The sequence below is a fragment of the Gavia stellata genome, chromosome 3 (genome assembly GCF_030936135.1).
Source record: "Gavia stellata isolate bGavSte3 chromosome 3, bGavSte3.hap2, whole genome shotgun sequence".
NCBI classification, from domain to species: Eukaryota; Metazoa; Chordata; class Aves; order Gaviiformes; family Gaviidae; genus Gavia; species Gavia stellata.
Genome location: NC_082596.1, coordinates 79678019 through 79696730, shown reverse-complemented (window position 1 = coordinate 79696730; position 18712 = coordinate 79678019). Strand labels below are relative to the sequence as shown.

General features: G+C 35.4%; 1 protein-coding gene across 3 annotated transcripts in view; it reads right to left on the bottom strand.

Annotated features, from left to right (window-relative positions):
- Window positions 1-18712, bottom strand: part of MARCHF6 (membrane associated ring-CH-type finger 6) — a 55693-nt gene that overhangs the window by 17569 nt on the left and 19412 nt on the right. For 2 of the 3 annotated variants that reach the window (XM_059836221.1, XM_059836223.1), the window contains 13 exons: window positions 16962-17130; window positions 15346-15532; window positions 14986-15047; window positions 12962-12994; window positions 11337-11388; window positions 7933-7991; window positions 7240-7320; window positions 5951-6019; window positions 5762-5836; window positions 4804-4938; window positions 4187-4306; window positions 1893-1993; window positions 1083-1220 (listed from right to left, as the gene is read on the bottom strand). In XM_059836221.1, the coding sequence (XP_059692204.1) occupies window positions 1083-1220; window positions 1893-1993; window positions 4187-4306; window positions 4804-4938; window positions 5762-5836; window positions 5951-6019; window positions 7240-7320; window positions 7933-7991; window positions 11337-11388; window positions 12962-12994; window positions 14986-15047; window positions 15346-15532; window positions 16962-17130 (1281 nt within the window). Of the gene's footprint in view, window positions 1-1082; window positions 1221-1892; window positions 1994-4186; window positions 4307-4803; window positions 4939-5761; window positions 5837-5950; window positions 6020-7239; window positions 7321-7932; window positions 7992-11336; window positions 11389-12961; window positions 12995-14985; window positions 15048-15345; window positions 15539-16961; window positions 17131-18712 lie in introns of all 3 variants that reach the window. The other variant, XM_059836220.1, reaches the window with a different exon arrangement.

Here is an 18712-nt window from a genome sequence, read left to right as displayed (position 1 = left end):
TTCACAGCAGTTTGCTTTTTAAGAAAAGCAGAAGATTACATCTTTGCTCAACTCAAATTGCTGAAGAGCTATTTCACAACGCTTCTTAACAGCTGCAACATCGGAGAAAGCAAAGCTATTTCCATCATCATCTCCGAAATTCTCTTCTTGCGTCATACTTAAACACTATCAAAACATGGACAAATTAATTCAAAAAATAACTTTCCAAAATGCAAACTAAGAGAACAGGGATGGGGAGAGTTTCCTTATAGGAAGCTAAAATAAATATTTTGGATTGCAGTGGAAGAAAAAAGTCTTTCTTTCATTTTCTCAGAGTCCCAGATATAACTTAGCAAAGATTAAATCTTCATCCTAATAGTGCTGCATTGGCACAACCCACAATGAGCAAGACATGGTAGGAGAATGCCAATACACTTTGAAGTTAAATTTAAAACTTCATAGAAACAACATCAACCTTAATTTTTTCTTGACTAATTTGGCAAACAACGTATGAACTAGAAAATAATTTCAAGTGCTAGAACTCTGCTTGAGAGTCTAAATTAAAGAACCTCACTTTGTCTAATCATTTACTTTAGCTGACAAAGATACAGTTTTATCCTTCTTTAGAGACTGAACTTTTAACTTTGAAATCCCCAATTTAAAGGTATTCATTTCTTCAGCATAATGTTCTAAATAATTTTTCCTTTTTTCCTTCTTATAGTAAGAAATGCAAGATGTGCACATGAATTTTACTCAGATGACTCATGCAAATGCTCTGCTGATATTTACCTCTTTAATTTTTCCATATAATAGGAAGTTAACAAGCTCCTAGTCATACTTTTATAGATTTTTTTTTTTACTAAACAAATGCTGTACTAGTGTACCAAAAGAATTACTTGTCAAAGACTAGTCCAGAAGTAGGTACAACTACTGCTTAGAAGATACTTCCATAGGAAATCACTACAGAAGTTTTTCATCATGTATTTATCTGTAAAATGCCATTAAAGCTACTTGGGATAACGCTCTTGAAAGCATGCTGCTTTCCCATTAAAAGGCTAAGCTAGACACAATGCTTGTAGTTGACTTTGGCTTTCTCTACTTACAGCAAGTATCCAGCAGTAACAGTCCATGCTCGTACAAGACCTTTCAACCACTGTCTTGTATGTCCTTGTTCTAGCAAAGCTGGAAGCACCACCTGAAGCAAAAGGAGCTCTAGGGAAAGTTCGCTTACTGGAGCATCACTAGAAACAATGGGAAGAGCAGGAAGTCAAACATAAGGAACATTCTGATAGTAATCTTTTACACTGAATCATATTAACACCACCACAATAAAAATCTATTGGAAGCGAACAGGAACAATTCTCAGTTTTTGCATACATTTTTCCATATATACTACTCTGAGCACAGGTTAAGTGTTCATGAGTGTTTAGGCACTTAGGCACACAAGAAATTTAAGAAGAAATGTTGAGAAAGTTTATATCAGAGAATATGATTCACTATTTGCTTCTATTGTTGCTGTTTCAATTCTTATTTAGAAACAGAAATATGCTATCATTAAAAAGAAATGCAGTTACAGATATTCTTTTATTCCTGAAGCAAATGATAATCAGGAATGAATGTGAAAACCAAACATGTCAGCAACTTCACTACCAAAAAAGTTGAAGGGGAAAGCATTTTGAGGGCAGATAAACACTAAACAGTTATCATTACAGAAATAATACAAAATGCCTTTTTATTTTCTTAGTAGCTTTTTATTTGACATGTTGTATGATACATCCACGTCATTTATCTTTCTACTTTTCTAGAACAACGAAGTTTCAATTAATTGAAAACAAACAAAACATACCAAACACGTTAATGCTCAAAGAGTGCAAATACACATTTTTCTAATCTTTTTTAAATCAAATGCTTACCTGTAGAGCATAACATTATATGGAAGAAAGTTAGGCAGGAGATACTTAATAATGCGTATAGGAAGCCAGAGCATGAGCAGTACAATTGATCCAAAGACAATCTGCAATAAGGAAGTTAAACAAGTTAGTCTGAATAGCAGAAACAACCAAACCTAGTTTTCCATCCCTCTCTCTGACATGTTTCCTGTGTGCGGTGGGTTAACCCTGGCTAACAGCCGAACATCTACCCAGCCACTTGCTCATTCCACTCTCTGGCTGAATGGGGAGAAAATAGAAGGAAGGCAAGAAGACTTGTGGATGGAGATAATGACAATTTAATAGAGAAAGCAAATGCTGTGTATGCAAGCAAAACAAAGAGGAATTCAGTCACTTCATCCCATCACCAGACAGATGATTAGTGACTTCCTGGAAAGCAGGGCCTCAGCACATGTTAGCAGTTGCTCAGGAAGACAAAACATGAACATCCCCCTGCCTCCTCCTTTCCCACAGCTTCTACTGCTGAGCACGACGTCATGTGGTATGGAATACCCTTTTGGTCAGTTTGGGTCAGCTGTCCCAGCTATACCCCGCTCCCAACCCCCAGCTTATTTGCTGGAGGGGGCAGGGGACCAGGGCAGAGCAGGAAAGAAGAAAAACCTTGACACTGTGCAAGCACTCTTCAGCCACAGCCAAAACACCTGTGTGCTAGCAACACTGTTTCAGCCACTAATCCAAAGCGCAGAAGGACACGGGCTGCTATGAAAAAAATTAACTCCATCCCAGGCAGACCAATACGCTATGATGCCCTTGCCAAATAGGACCGTGGCTGAACAAGCACTGACTGGCCAGCTGACAGGATAACGTCAGACAGTTCTACTTTCTTCCCCCTCCCCCAGCAATGGGATTACTGATTTTGGATTCCTCTCTTTTCTTAATGGCTGAGTTTTCAAGCAACTTGGAGAAGCCTCAAAAGTTCTTTCGGTTTCTATTCCCTCACATTTTAAATTGGCTGAAAGATCAAAATTTAGTAGGGGAGATCAGGTGCATGAAGACCATGCACTTATAAATACTGTTTTCTTAAGGAACCAGATTAAAAATCAAGTGCATTTTAAACACATTCTTACACGTCTATATAAATGTATCACTCGAGACTTAAAACTGCAAAAAAATAGTATGTGCTTAACTATGTAAAAAAGAAAAATCAAATCCCTTTCTTTTTGAAACTTAATAGTTTATGTTCTACACAAGAAATTTCTTAAAAATACTGAGAAAGAAACACGACTTGCAAAGTGTGACTTGGTTTTTGAAATAGTAAGCTGTAAATGATTGCCATTCTAGGTCCCATATTTTAGCACGAGGCTGGTAAAAGTTCTGAATTAATTAGCTAAGCAAATCAAAAGGTGAAGTTCAAGTAACTGCCAGTTCTGACATCGTCTGAGAACATATCTCTAAGACCTTTAGTAACAAGCAGATCTTTGCTTATGTTTGGGCCACTTGCTGTGACACAGTATCAGGCAGCTAAAGCCTTACGATTATCTAAGGAGAAAATACTCTGAAAGGTGCACAGGTCAGCTCCTCTCATGTAGTGAAGGGCTCCCTAATAGAACTAAGATCTCTCTGAGCTTTCACTGCTCAAAGCACTTTAGGTGTAGTAATACAGTATGCCAAATAATAAAGTTTCTGGTAATATCAGTTTTCACAGTTGACATGACATTTATGTCAAAAACAGCCCGAGTCCCTTCCCTTACTGCATGCTAGGCAAACTTCAGACAAACAAGCAAAAGGAAAAAAACTTTCATTGTTTTCAATATCTTACAATGACAGTCTGGAAATAGGTACCACTGGCTAGATCAGCACGATCCAATCCAAAACTCAACTGGAAAGTTACTCTACCCCTGCTGCACTACTTTAGCTGAATTGGACACACAATGTTTACTGCAATAACTAAGAGCATCATGAAAGAGTTATGTGATTTACAATATCCATAATAATAAACACTTGTCTGCAGACACAAACGTTTCCTGTGATTTTGCATAAGGAGAAGATATCACAGAAAAACTTGTTTTGGAAGGGACCACCAGAGGTAAACTACCCCAACCCCCTGCTCTGAGCAGACACAGTTATATCAGGTTGCTCAGGACCTTATCCAGTTGAGTTCTGAATATCTCAAAAGATGTAGATTCTGTTGGCAACCTGTTCCAGTGTCTAATCACCTTCATGGTGAAAATGTTTTTTGTTAAATACGCAGTAGCATATATGGGAGCTAACGTATGAAATTTTCTTTCCAAATAAAGAAATTTGAGAAAAGTCCTTACCACTGATAAGATAAACCTCCTGAGATGTCTATAAATGGGCAAGTGAATCATTTCCTGCACAGGATTAAAGTCTGGATCATTCAAATTCCTGAGAAACCATAAGACACCAGGTCTCAATACCTGAAGCAGGAAATAGAAAACAATATACGAAGAGATTATCTTTGTATTCTTTGTTTTTCATTTTGGATAACACTGCTGCAGCAAATAAGTTTTAAACATACTAGAGGTATTTGTTGAACAAGGTTCAAGAAAATTGTACAGAAACAGAACAAATGAAGCATTATCATAGAGAAGTAGAGAAGCAATAACCAATTACAAGCTGAATTTTCAAGTATTAATCGGTCTTAAACAGCTGAAATGTATTTAGATTCATTTGAAGGCAACACCCATGTTTAAGGGCTCTTTGTAAACTAGAAATCTCTGAGTAAAATATACTCTATATCATCATTTTCCACTGCAGTTAAGTACCAGTGTGGTCTTTTTTACGTAAGGCTGAAATCCAATACACACACAAAACACAGTAGCAGCGATACCCACACGTGAAAGATTTAGCTAACAGTTCAACATGCATGCTTCTCTAACTATGTTACATACCAATCTTTTTCTTCTAGACTTACCTCTCTCAGTAGAAGAATGAAGGATGCGAAATAAAAGACGTAAACCATTCCAACTAACCAGTGCAGAAACATTGTGGTACCTGGGGCAGACTGAAAGCTCAATTCTCTATCTTTCAAAGTGGCATCAAACATCTCCTAGAAAGTAAGTAGCAAACAAATATGAATAAAGTTCAGCAAACCTCCACAGTTACTAATTTTGTTTACCCTAGCTCATATATACTACTAGGGATTTAATTTAAATGTCTGCCTTGTGCTAACACATAATTACAGCATTTAATTAGAAAAAAAATGGAATAATTTACAGTAAGAACAGCAAATAAGGATCAATTTCTGATCAACTTCTTTCTTCTGACAGAAAGAAGACAGACATCAACTCAAACACTAACATACACTACACAAGTTATAAAACAGTTCAAACAAATTAGCACTGTGATGGCAGAAAATACTTATTCCCTTAAGTAAAATTCTATTTCTACTAAAGCTAGAAAAAATTAATTTTCTCCATTTGAAATTAATCACTTTTTTTTCAGGACAGAAAAACTGTCTTTCTCAATTCCAAGCAAACACAGCATGTATCTTGTTCAAAACAGAAAGAGATTGGACAACTATTAAAAGTGAAGTCATTACCATTTCACATAAGATGGTTATATAAAGAAGTTTATTCAGTACACAAGTTTGCCTGTAAGTAAATTCATTATCACAGTGGTCTTGTAAATGCAGTAAAAAGGATTAGGATCTTACTTTAATAGTAGCATGTTAATTTGTATTTAGTAACATAAAGGAAAATAAAAATAGCATTAAGCAGTACCTAAAAAATGCTCTTCCTCTGGAAATATTATGTTTATAAAAACAGAAGAGTGCTGTCAAACTCATATCAGCAACTCTTCTCATCAGAACTTTTTCCTTTAAATATAAACACAGTTAAAAAATATTTTATCCTATTTATTTCCATTCTTACCAAAGAGCATATATCCAGCCACCAGCCACAGATGAGAGGAAACACACCAATTTCAACCACTACTAACAAGGAAACCTTTAGGAAAAAAAGAGAAAAGAACATCTCACTAGTTTAACAGAAATTGCTAAGAAATTGTAACGTAAGCTTAAATTGAGAGGGTTTTTTGCTACACACAAAAAATAGGATTACCTTGACAACAATATAGCAAACTCCTAATAAACGACGTGAACGCTGGAACTTAACAAGTGCTGCCAAACCCTGAATAGTTTTGTCAAGAAAATACTGAAAAATACCTCATAGCATAGTTTGATTAATATGAAACATTATATTATGTTGCTTTTAACAACAGGAAATTTTATAAAAGACAAAAGTGAATTAGAAGTATTTACTTTATCAGGGCTCTATTTCAAAATTGGCTGTGACTACGGAAGTCACAGTCTGATGTGCTGGTTAACCCTCCCACACATGTATCTGAACTAAATGAATAAATAAATAATACTACTACCACCCTTCTTCAATTAAGCATCCAAAAGTTTTCAAGAAATTAACAGCTGCCTTTGAAAACATCCGCCATGAGGAGCAACTTTCAAAACTGAAGGCCTACCTTAAATGGGACCTTTCCTTTTCATGCAGTCTGAAACAAATTCTTACCTTATCCAAGAAAAGCTGGATGCATATTACAGTTTGGGGGTTTGTTTTGTTTTCTTTTAGGAGGCAAAACAGAGACATGCCCATACACTGTTTTGCCACATTTGCACTGCACATTGGTGTAGCACGGTCTAAAGTTGATGTTAGCTTTGTGTACTCTTGAACAGAAAACTGCTATCAAATGTTTATTCTTTCAAAGTGAAGTTGATGTAGTCCCTTTAAAAACATGCGGCTAGAATGCAGACTTTTTACTTGTGACCAAATCCTTCTAGCTTTCAGGACTCCTCTGCCATTACTTAATTTTCTCTGTAATAATGAGGGTTATCATCTGAAATCCTTGCTGTAAACTCTCAGTGGTTCAGACATAAAAGAGAAACTGAAACAATCCACACTAAAGATCTGGCAGGATCAAAAAGATGTGAATAGATTTCCCATCATATCCTACGTATTTTTATAATCCCTTTTCTCTTTCTGCTGCAACTACATAGCCCACAGCAATAGTGTAAGGACAGTGAGGAAAAAAAACAATGGTTCTACACTCATCTTCTCAGACAGGCCTTCAAAATTTATTTGGAGGCCTTTAAGCAAGCATAAAAGCCTATGATTTTGTGTTGTTAAACACATGCAATTGTCCTGAAGAATGCAGTCACACTGACAACTCTTAAATATCCAAGAGAACAGAATAGACCTTTTCTTCTCATTTCACCAAAACAGCAGAGCAAAATGGTAAATTAATTGCATCTGCATCATGTCTGTGCCTCCTCAAAATATAGCCAGAAAGATGATTTACATGTAAAATCTGAAACAGGTAACTGCTGACAAAAGGATACATGACAAACAATTAGAGTCACTGCTAGCAGAACATATCCAACTATAGTTGTAATCAGGCCTTCAAAGTGAGATGCTTGAACCTGGAGGGGAGGGAAAAAAAGAGAAGTTTATCAGTCTCTTAAAAGATTACATCTCCTTTTTATTTAATGAAGATAAATTCCAAATCTCAACTCTTCAAGAAGAATGACAAGTTTCTTTAGTTCTTACATGTTTTAATAATCTTTCTACTCTTGATGTAGATACCAAAGAAGTAGTAATGTTTACACTTACTGAAAAAAGTCTAACAATTACTTTCTTCAAACATGAAACAACCTCTATATATAAAACAAAAAGTGTCACCTTACACTACCTCATTACCTCCCTAGATCTCACTACCTACCTCTTATCTTCAACTCTGAAAATTACTCAGTACACAAATTAAAAATGTACATGAGGAACAAGAGGCTGTTAAAAAAAGTACGCATTTTTTGTAAAAGGAGGAAACCTCACTTGAAATGTAAATAATGGAGGAAGTGGGAGGAGTGAGAGAACATTTTTGATCATAGATTAAAAAAGATTTGAGGAGAAAAAATGAAAGACACTCCAAGTTACTTTTGCAGTCACAAAATAAAAGTGGACAGATGCTACAAAATTACTGTCATCAAATAAATAGCAGTAGTTTTTTCATTCTGAAATTACAAACCAGTACTTACATATTCCTCAAAGCCCAGGCCAACAATGGAGAAGTGACCAATGTGGTACGGACAAAATGCTGCATAATGTAAGCAGAAAGAAGGGGAAAAAAAGACCATGAAAACTGCTAAATGGAGCCTTATTTGCAGAATGTGTATTGTAACATGGTAATTATTCCATTTCTATATTTCTATAATTTTATAAACACTGAAAATCAGATCATAATTCACACAGAAAGACTACAAACAATATAAAGCTACACATAGTAAGAGGACAGTCTTTTCCTTCTTAGTTCATCTTGCTGTGTGTAAATTAATTCAATTTCTCAGTCTTACATACTAGGGTGGTATTGGTCTCATAGACGGCTGTAAAAACCTGTTCTGCATATTCACTCTTTCCCATGCACTAAAAGACTTAAGTAGCCATTTTACGTCTTGGTCAGATGGGACTTGCTTTAGCAAGGTTTCAGTTTTAGTGCTTTAATTCTTAAGAATACTGTGAAAAATGCAAGCCCTGCAGAAATTTGCAAAGGAAAGAGAAGATGAAGGGGAAAAAGACAATGCTTCAGTGAAAGGATGAGGAGCAACTGAGAAGTCTTTTACTTTGAATTAATGTACTAAGAACTGTCATCATTCTTGAGAACTCACTCTTGCCAATTCTGAGGTCTCAGGAGGAATGAATTAAAAAACACAGCACTTTCCCCATTTTTGGGCAGCTGGGTATTTGCAACAGGATCAAGTAGTCGTTTTAGCTCATTCTGTGGTCTTCTAATGAAGCTACAAAGGACTACGGAATTCAACATCACTTTCCTACAGGAGTAGAGGGAGCCAATAGGAAGTAAAGGGGCTGCAGTAACTGCAAGCTTTTATTTTCACCTATGTTGCCTCCACTGTATCATGATAATCCACTCTGGGAACTACTGTAGACTAAACATACCCTCAAATGAAAAGCCTGATGATTTTCTCTCTCCTCCTCTCTCCTCCTATTGGTCATATGCAAATGAGGAGGAGAGAGAAAATCCAGGAAAAGATTTAGCAGAACTTGTATTACCCAGAGAAATCAGCAGTTATTTGGAATACCAAAAATGTAAAAGATAAAAGGAGGACTTGAGCTCTTCCTGCCCAGTAAGAACAAAAGAAAGAAAAGTGAGATGAAGAAAAAAAAAAAAAAAAAATCACATTCAACTCCTATAGACATCAGACTCATGACTTAAAAATTTTATCTTTTTGACAGTGTTTTATGAGATTATAGTGGACAGTTTATCATATTTTTAAACAACTTTCTTAAAAGAGAATTTCTGATAGATCCCTTTTAATAAAAAGCATGAAGGAGTACAGACTCCTCTATGAGTACTAAATTGAGCTATAGAAAATATGAATTAAGTCAAACTTAATTAACTTGTCCAAGAGAACATAATAGGAAAATTTCTGGACCAGTTATTAAGGTTCCAAATGCTTTCCTTCCATTTTGTCTTCTAGAAAGTACCTCCTGTGACATTTGAACTCAGCAGGACTGTAATTACAAATAATAGAAATTTGGCAGTTGTAAATTAGGCAGTATCACTTAGTGGGAAAGATAATAAGAATAGGCTTGAGAGGCACAAATTAAATTCCCAGATCTCCTGCTCACTTGGGAAAGTCATTCCCCTTCTCTTCTCTACTTGTTAGTTTCCCACTTGCTAAAGCACACTTAGAGCTATTGAAAACCATCTATATGACAACCCTACTAATTATTCTCATTACTCACTTATTATTGAATTTAAATCAAGGATTTATAAATTTAGTATTTATTATCTACTTATTAAACACCCTAAATTTTATAGCAGCTAAAAAACCTAATTAACTTCCAATAACTACAGAATAAAATAGAGTAATTATCAGAAAGAAATAATTCAAGTATTTTCCAACTTATTAGAACAGTTACAGTTTTTTGTGAATTAAATATACATGATAATTCCTTTTATTTTCTTTTGATCTGCTGATTCATTTCAGTAACTAGATGCTCAAATCACTGGTTCAGTATTGTGAGCTTTACTTTGCCAGCAAAAATTTCTTATCTACAGTATGATGTCAGTTTTTAAAGCTCAAGCTCTTCTGCCAAGAAAGAGCACTCAAAAAACCAAAGCAACATAACCAATCCCCTTCTAAACTGATAATTCAGAGCAAGTGAAATTTTGTGGCTGGTATCTCTTCAAGCATATAAAATGCTCTATCTTGTCACTAAATGCTGCTGCTTCTGCACACAGTTGTGTCAAATTAACAGCACTAACGAGCTTCAGCACTATAATCCAGAAGCTTCTGTTAGCAGGGAAACAGGCAAAATTGAGGCATAGGGAAGAGCTGTTATGTTATTCTCCCATATCACTCAAGAGGTGCAAGGTACAAAAAAAGAAAAAAGAAGAATCTGAATCACAGTCTAATGCCTCTCAGGAGAGCCTTAAAAGAAATATATATTTATTTCTAAATTTGTAACTCCCCTTTCTGCAGTAAAATCAGAATGAAAATGCAAATTTACCCTACATATTACAAGCAGTAAATATAAAATAGGAATTCCAGAAATTCTCAAGGGGGAGCTTACTGCTATTTACAATAAGGCAGGCATTTTACCCTTTACTTTTGGGGTTCAAATGATTGAGAAATATACACCTATGGTTTGGGTTTTTTTTTTTTTTTTAAGCTGTGACAAGTTTATGTCCAAGAAATTTTCCTAGCACTAACCATACATGGAATCAGAACATGGAAATATTCCTATCTTGTAATAGAAACAGAAAGAGTCTTGCAAACATTTAAAGCTGCAGTTCAGCTTCAGCATCTACAGGAAGGAGAAAGGAAAATAAAGTAAAATACACCACTGATTAGAATTTACTATTTTCTAAAATTTAAGTCAGTCTAAGTTGTATGAACTAAGGGAAGTTGTTCGGTAGTAATTTTGGACACAAAATGAAAGTATATTTGACAACTCTACACAGACAGCTACATTCTTGTGCGTCCCCCTCCCTCCCAATTTTGAGCTCCAAAAATGGATTCTTGATGGAAAAAGTGATTTAACTCTATCTAGCAAAAACTATAAGGAGAAAAAAAAATATCCTAGCCATTCCTAGAAGTACTTCATTTGCTCATAAAATAAATTCCAGGAGGTTCCTCCTCCAATTTAACAGTATTCCAAACAAGTATTATTTTCTGTGCTTTGGCTGACATCATTAAGCTTTTGGTAGATTTCCTATTTTAAATCTCTTCACTTAACAGAATTAAAATGACAGAACTAGAAACAATAAAGATTTGTTATTCGTATTCCCAGTTCGTTTGTGGTTCCATTTTTAGATGTCACAACTTGATTTATTCTGAGAGAACAGCCTTAAAATTAACCTGCATTGTCATTTTGCAAAGAAGAATCTTTTTAAAACCTAAGAGCAAATGATACTTACCAAACACAAGTATGAACAATGTATTTAAAGATACCACCCAAAAGACATGTTCCTGCAAGGAGCATGGGGGAAGGAGGGAGGAAGATGACAAGGAAACAGCACATAAATACCAGTCATTTAAATAAGTGACTTCACTTTTGTATCTAAACTTCTTATTTCAACTGCCTATTATTACCAGAACTTGCACATCTCATGTTAGAGAAATTTGCCCTAACACAAAGGCCAAAACATGCAGGACAGATTTTATTTTTAAGTCAATATAAATAGTTTCACCCTTAAAAAAAATTACATTAAATATGTGGATATTTGTTTTATAAATGAGAAAATATTCATCTGAACTTTTAACAATTAGACTTTGTCACAAGAAACCTGTTAACAAAACTAACAGCTCTCTAGGAATGACAGCACATCTCTATTTTTTAATATTACTTTTAGCTAAGATGTGAACTCAGCCATAAGTACACGCAAATTTTAATTCTTTTGGTATTAATATTTAAGATCAATCACTAATGACATAATCTACATTATTTTAAACATAAGACATTACATTAAAATAGAAGACATTTTATTTCAGACATGAGACATTTATCCACTACAGTATCTAACAAACACATTCATATTTAAGAATTTTATTTCTTTCACACATTAAAGTAACATTTATACTGCTGGAAGAGAGCACAGATCTTTTTTCCCTTTAAAATATAAAATTACTTCTCTTTTTAAAATAAATGATCTGACAGATGATACCCAATGAATGTAGCTGTGATGGGTTAAAGTTTTGTTGCCATTGACTCTGCACTCTTTCTCCCCTGACCCTGAAGTCAGAGCTAGACATCTCCAACAGTCAGGTAGGGTAGGCAGCAGAGAGAGCCCTTCAAACAAACTGTAAGAAAGCCCACTAGAAGACAGGCGTTACAGATGTAAGAGTTTGTCAGGGAGACAATCAACATGGGTTCGCCCACAGACAAGAGTTAAAAAGCCAATAGCCTTTTCAGGAGTGCTTTGCTAAATTATCGTAATAATAAAGACTTTTGGAGCCAATTTAAAAGATATGTGCTCCACAAGACAGACTGACTATTGTGAAGATTTAAAAAAAAAAGATTTGAATCTGATATCAATTAAAATAATATTCAAGAGGGGAAAAATTTTAGGGAGGAACAAAAAAAACCCAAATAAAGTCAAGAAGCATAACGGAAGATCTTAAATTTTAAGATCCCGTCTACACTAAAAATTCACTAGTGGTGTTCTGGTGGTATTAGGGCAAATCAGAAAAGTCTGAATGAGGACACTATTTTAATCATAACATAAAGAGCAAAACTTAAGGCTAAACCAGATATGTATTTTCAGTGTATGTTTTTTTAAAGGGTCTAATCTGTATTTACAGTGGAGTACGTGATCCAAAGTTACCTCTATCTTAAAAAATTCCACTTTTATGCCACACACCCCTCTACTCTGTGAAACTCCTCAAAAAGACAGTTTGCTTGAACATGACATCATATGAAAGTCTCTAAAGAATATATATCATATGAAAATAGGAACTTAAAATAGAATGATGTAATTTTTAAAAATACAGTTTACTTAAAAAAGCCTCCTATAAAATTCTTGAAATGCAGGATTTCACTTACTAAAAAAACCAGAGATCCATCAAGTCCAAGCATCTGTGAAGATAAGAAAGTTAATTTTATTTACTCATCAGAAAAACTAAGCAACACACATCTAAAATAAGCCTCTTTCACACCAACTTTTAAATTCCAATATGGTCAAAAGCTTTTTTCATTGCTCAACCAACAGAACTTATACATAAATTCTTAAAGATAAAGATAGAAACTAAGTTCTCATTCAACACAGTAAACTTAGTTGATCAAAGGCAGTAATATACATGTGGAATATCTTAATACACATATGTTTATACATGGCAAACCAAACATATAATCAATTAATTTATAGGCTATTTCTCTCCAAGACTTTGAGGACTCTGACAAAAATTTTCTATTTACAAGAGATTTTAGTGATTGAACTGTTATTTAAAATCATGTTTGAACAACTCCATGTTAAAATACAAGAGCAATATTTTTTTTTCCTTCCTAATTGCAGTTTATGTTGCACTGAGAAAAGTCAAAGGTTAATATTTTACCTTCAATGTATAAAAGCAACTAGTAACAGGATAATGTTCCTACACTGTATGTTATTGTTTGGGACAGAATTGGTTTATAGCTAGGGAAGACAGGAAGCAAATCCTCCATCACTCTGCACAGCTGTTACAGGAAGTGTCCACAGAACAGCCAAAAATAGAGCATCTATAAAAAACCCATAATCTCTCCTTTTCCCCCCACTTCAAGGATTTCTTACTATTTCAATCCAGACACTCCTACTCCATGATTACTGCTGTAAAGTACCAGGTTCAAGGCTATTTTGTACCAGAATTTTGCACAAAGTTCCAAGATATTAAAGTTGCACATACTTTATGAAGTAAACAGAGATGCAAATATTTCTGAAAATTCAGAAAGCTTGCATGCTATTTTCACAAGATGAAACAGCAGAAAAGCCTACCCCACTTTTGATACTAAATGCCAACTAGATATCTACTTGCACATAGGATTAGAAATTGTTATGAGAGTTTGCTGAAACTGATTTCTATATTCATGGAGTGGCATCAAAATATTTTCAATTTGGAGTACATCAACATTTCCCAGCACATAAATTGGGTTCAGGAATGTAACACTTTTGTCTTGAGATACACCGTAGAATGGTTCAGAAAACTGAATTTATGTATGCCCTTTTTCAATAAGTACCTTTGAAAGCAAACTAAAAAGTTTTCACTAGATAAAAGCCAAAGATTAAGACCTGTGCCTCATGATGAAAAGTGTATTTCTACTACACTGCAATCAAGGCAACAACTACATCAGAGCCTAGGAATACAGCTTTACAACTGTCTGCCATAGGCACTAGTGACACTGGCAAATCACATGAAGCTGCTGTATCTACCTTCAGGTAGATTTTGCTGCATATGGTGAGCTTTGAACTCAGATGTTGGCTACTTCTAAACCAGCTACAAAAAACTAGTTCTTGAGTCTCCATTCTATGATTACAGCATACATGCATCTCATGCTCTAATTATGGAATTTTTGATACACAAAACAGAAGCAATGTTACATTAAACGCTCCATTATATTTTTAAGAAATGCATTTGTCTTTTGCAAATATGTAAACAAAGTAAATTAACCAAAATTTCCAGTTCTCTCTTTTCTTTAGTTTAATGCTTTCATGAATACAGAAATTCAGTATTAAACTATACATAACGCAACACCTATGTGCTGCTAATCTCACCTAGCATCCTCAATGCAAGCTGCGATTCATTTCTAAACCTGACCAAGTTGAAGACTTCAGAAAAGTCTGTACTAAAACATGTTTTAAGCTGCTACTATATCTCAAATCAAAGAAATGCCTTTCTGATAGTTAACAAGTAGCATAACAACATTTAGGTTTTAATACAATGACTTTTTTAGGTCACTAAAGCCTCTTGCTAATAATTTCCACACTAGACAACGGTATCCCAAACTATACCAAATGGATTTTAACACAGTAATACTACAAATCATTTCAAGTATGAGTCTGAGTTATTCAATTCAAGAAAATGATTCTTACTCACTCGCTCCCAAGTAAGCTCTTCAGCTGCTCGATCCCATTCCAAAGCATTCCAGTTCATGTCATCTGAGGAAACAATGGCCATTTTTACAGCTGTTAGACTCACCCAGAACAAGATGTAACCACTCCATGCTATGTTTTAAATGAACAAAACGACTTAAGTGCATAACATTGACCTCATAAATGCCAATAGCTTTTCAGCAAGCAAGTGCTTCACCACTCGAAATATGAAATTGCAAAACCAAGAGAAATAAGCTGAAGTGGGAATGTACACAGTTTCCTTGAATTATGACAGTTCTATTTTCAATGGTTTCATTTGTATTTAAAAAGAACTAGAATATTACTGTTTTGAGTCACCTGTTACCTTGTGCTCCATTGTTTGCATCTGCTGCATCTTCTACTACAGCATCTTCTTCATCTTCATTATCCTCCTCCTCTTCATCTACTTGTTCTTCTTGAATTTCAGGGTTCTCACCTACAACTACATTCTCAGCAGCCGGGTTAGCAGGTTGATCAAGCACAGCATTTTCAACACCTCCATTTACAACAGCCTGAGCCTGCAGAAACGGGATTTAGTATTCGGTTAAATTGATCAATCTCTCTCTGTACTTTTACCCTGTATATAGAAAAAACAAATAATATTAAGAAAAGGTTGATAATGTACTGTTTTAGATAAGCATTAAATCTGGGACCACTAAACCTTTTAAAAGAGGAAGATAAACATTCACGCTTCTTCAGAGTAGCTGAGGTTGGAAAGGGCCTCTAGAGATCATCTAGCCAACCCACCTACTAAAGCAGGTTCAGATACAGCAGGTTGCTCAATGCTGTTTCCAGTTGGCTTTTGAGTAACTCCAGAGATGGAGACTTCACAACCTCTAGGCAAGCTGTTCCAGTAGTTGATCACACTTACAGTAAAAAAACCTCTCATCTGTTTGGCGTTTTTTTGTCTAAATGGAATTTTCTGTATTTTGATTTGAGCCTACTGCCTGTTGTCCTGTCACTCAATACTACCAAGAAGACTCTGGCTCTGTCTTCTTTACATCCTCCCATCAGGCATTTGTACACACTGATAAGGTCCACCCTGAGCCTTCTCATCTCCAGGCTGAACAGTTCCAGCTCTCTCAGCCTCTCATCATATGTCAGATGCTCCAGTCCTTCAATCATTTTTGTCGGCTCTTCATCACACTCACTCCAATATGTCCATGTCTCTTTTGTACTGGGGGAACCTAGAACTAGATACAGCATGCCAGATGTGGTCTCACCAGTGCTCAATAGAGGGGAACTCTCTTGATCTTATGAAAACTATCGTTATATTAGAAAGACAATAATCCAAGGACAACCCAAACCAGTCATCAAGCTGATGACCTCTATCTCTGTCTTTAAAAAATTGACATTTGCTACAAAAGAAAACAAAATTTTAATTATTTCCCCCCTATGCACGTATTGCTTATATCATCTCTTCTCCTGCCCAAGAGGCTCCTGTAAACACTAAAGGAGTGCATGTGTGTGTGTTGAGGGGTGGGGGGAGGACAGAGAAGCTCCAACTTCAGTGGTTTCAACAAAACCTCCAGCTGCTTTGAGAACAGTGAATTGTTACCTCATGAACTACTGAAATACTTATGAAAGACAAAATAAAAGCAAGCTGCATCTTCATTGACTATGGCTGACAATTCAGCTTTATATGTACAACATTATGTTAAAAAAAGTGCAAAGATACAGACATAAGAATCTACACAATGTTGAAGTTACTTTACAAAAATTACAGTATAACAAATCCATTAACATTCCATTTTACAGAACTTCAAAAATGTAACAGTGGTGTCACTGAGCTTATACAGGAACACATGTTCAACTTCTGTTAACGTATAACTAAAGATACCCTGCAGTAAAATAACATTACTGTTGGGTTCTGACAATGTATTTATTCAGAAAAACACATCTTCTAAATTTATCATGAACTACTGAGCAGTCAAGTTTTACCTCATTTTGTTGACCAACACCATTGAGTGGCTGTTGCTGATTTTGTTCCAACCACTGTGGTGCTCCTCCGTGGACAATCTGTTCACGTAGCCAAACAAGGCTGATAAATGCGCACAGAGTGCATGTTACCACAAAACAGCCCTGCAAACAGTCAGCCAGTAAGTTCTCCCTGTTAAAGAAAGAAAAAAACCAACAAACCAAGACCATTAATGACAAATATTTTGCCAACAATGACTAAGTTTAGTCTTATTAACTACCACAAACAGATCCTCATAGTCCAAATCAACAAATAAACTGGTATTTGTGCAAAAAGCTGAATTTATTTGTCTAGGTGAAGATAGTCTCTAGACGTAATTTTTATTTGATTTTAAAAAAAATGTTCAAAGAAGGCTTCTTTTAGGAAGGCTGTATGTGCCTGTGTACAAATGGTTTTAAGTGCCAAGATAAACACTGATTTGGAAAAGGTTTTATTTCCCTCTGGTTTGGTTTGTGAAATTACTACTGTTTAAACATAAATATTCCTGCAAAACAGGATCTGACTCAATATGAAGAAAAGCTTCAAGAGTAGTTCAGGAAAAACAATCTTCAAGAATAGCAAAGGAAACACAACAGTTGCTAAGTAAGATCTCTTACAGTAAAAGCTCTGTGTAAATGGCTAGATGCATAATATCCAGTCCACTGAAACATTTTATCTGCTGAGCTACCCTAACCAAAAAAATGGAACTGCAGGTTTTGCCTTCGACTGCTCTACATTTCAGGTAGTCTATTACCCCAGGTATTACCTCTATACTTTAAAAATCCTAATCTGTCAAGTCATACATAACTGTAAAGCAACAGCAAAACGAAGTTCAGTTAGCCAACTGAAAATAGGGCTTCATGCAATGCAAGAGGTACTTAAATTGCCTTAAGCAACCCTCATCCCTAATTCCAGGTACCCCCTCCCACTTGCTTCCACCCTTGCACTACTCCATGACCACAGTGAATTTGCTCAGGAAAGTAACTAACTACAACATGTTCTTTAAAAAAAAGTAAGAAACATGCCACCACAGTACTCTACCGTCCCCAAAGAAGTATCAGTCTGGCTCTCCATGCAGCCGCACAAACACTTGTGCCTGCACAGCACAGTGAATACCATGGGGAAAAGAAGTCCAAAATTAAAAAAATGACACAAGATGCTATTGAAACTGACTCTGCCAAAGAAATACATGTCAAAGCACAGCTTCACGTGCCATTAAAATCTGACACATATTCGAGTCCTTTATTTGCTCCCTAGACTGTAAAAGACAAGAGAAGAGGTGCTCTAGGTTCAGCTGTTTCAGATTCGTCTCAGAAAAATAAAAATAAAATCTACGCTTACTGGGAGATAACAGGAAATATACTGTTATTAATCTCAAGCAATCACCTCCCTCCGTTAATAAAAACTAAATGTAACATGACCTGAAGTCTCAAATCAAATAGCCCAACTGAGATGGCTTAGCTGAACCACACAGGACATTCATTCAAAACCTGCTTGACTTGCAACTGATTCTACTCAAAGCGAGTTTCAGTTCCTCGGGTTCAAGATAATGAAAAAAGTAAGAACCAGCCTGAAACTCTGTTGTGTTGGTATGTACTGATTAAGTAATATTGATTTAAAAAGGACAAAGATTGACAATATTCAGTTGCATATGGTGATTGAAGCACTAAAATCTAACTGTCAACTAGAGGCAATCCAATAAAAAAAAAAACCCTATCACATAAAAGACCCAGGA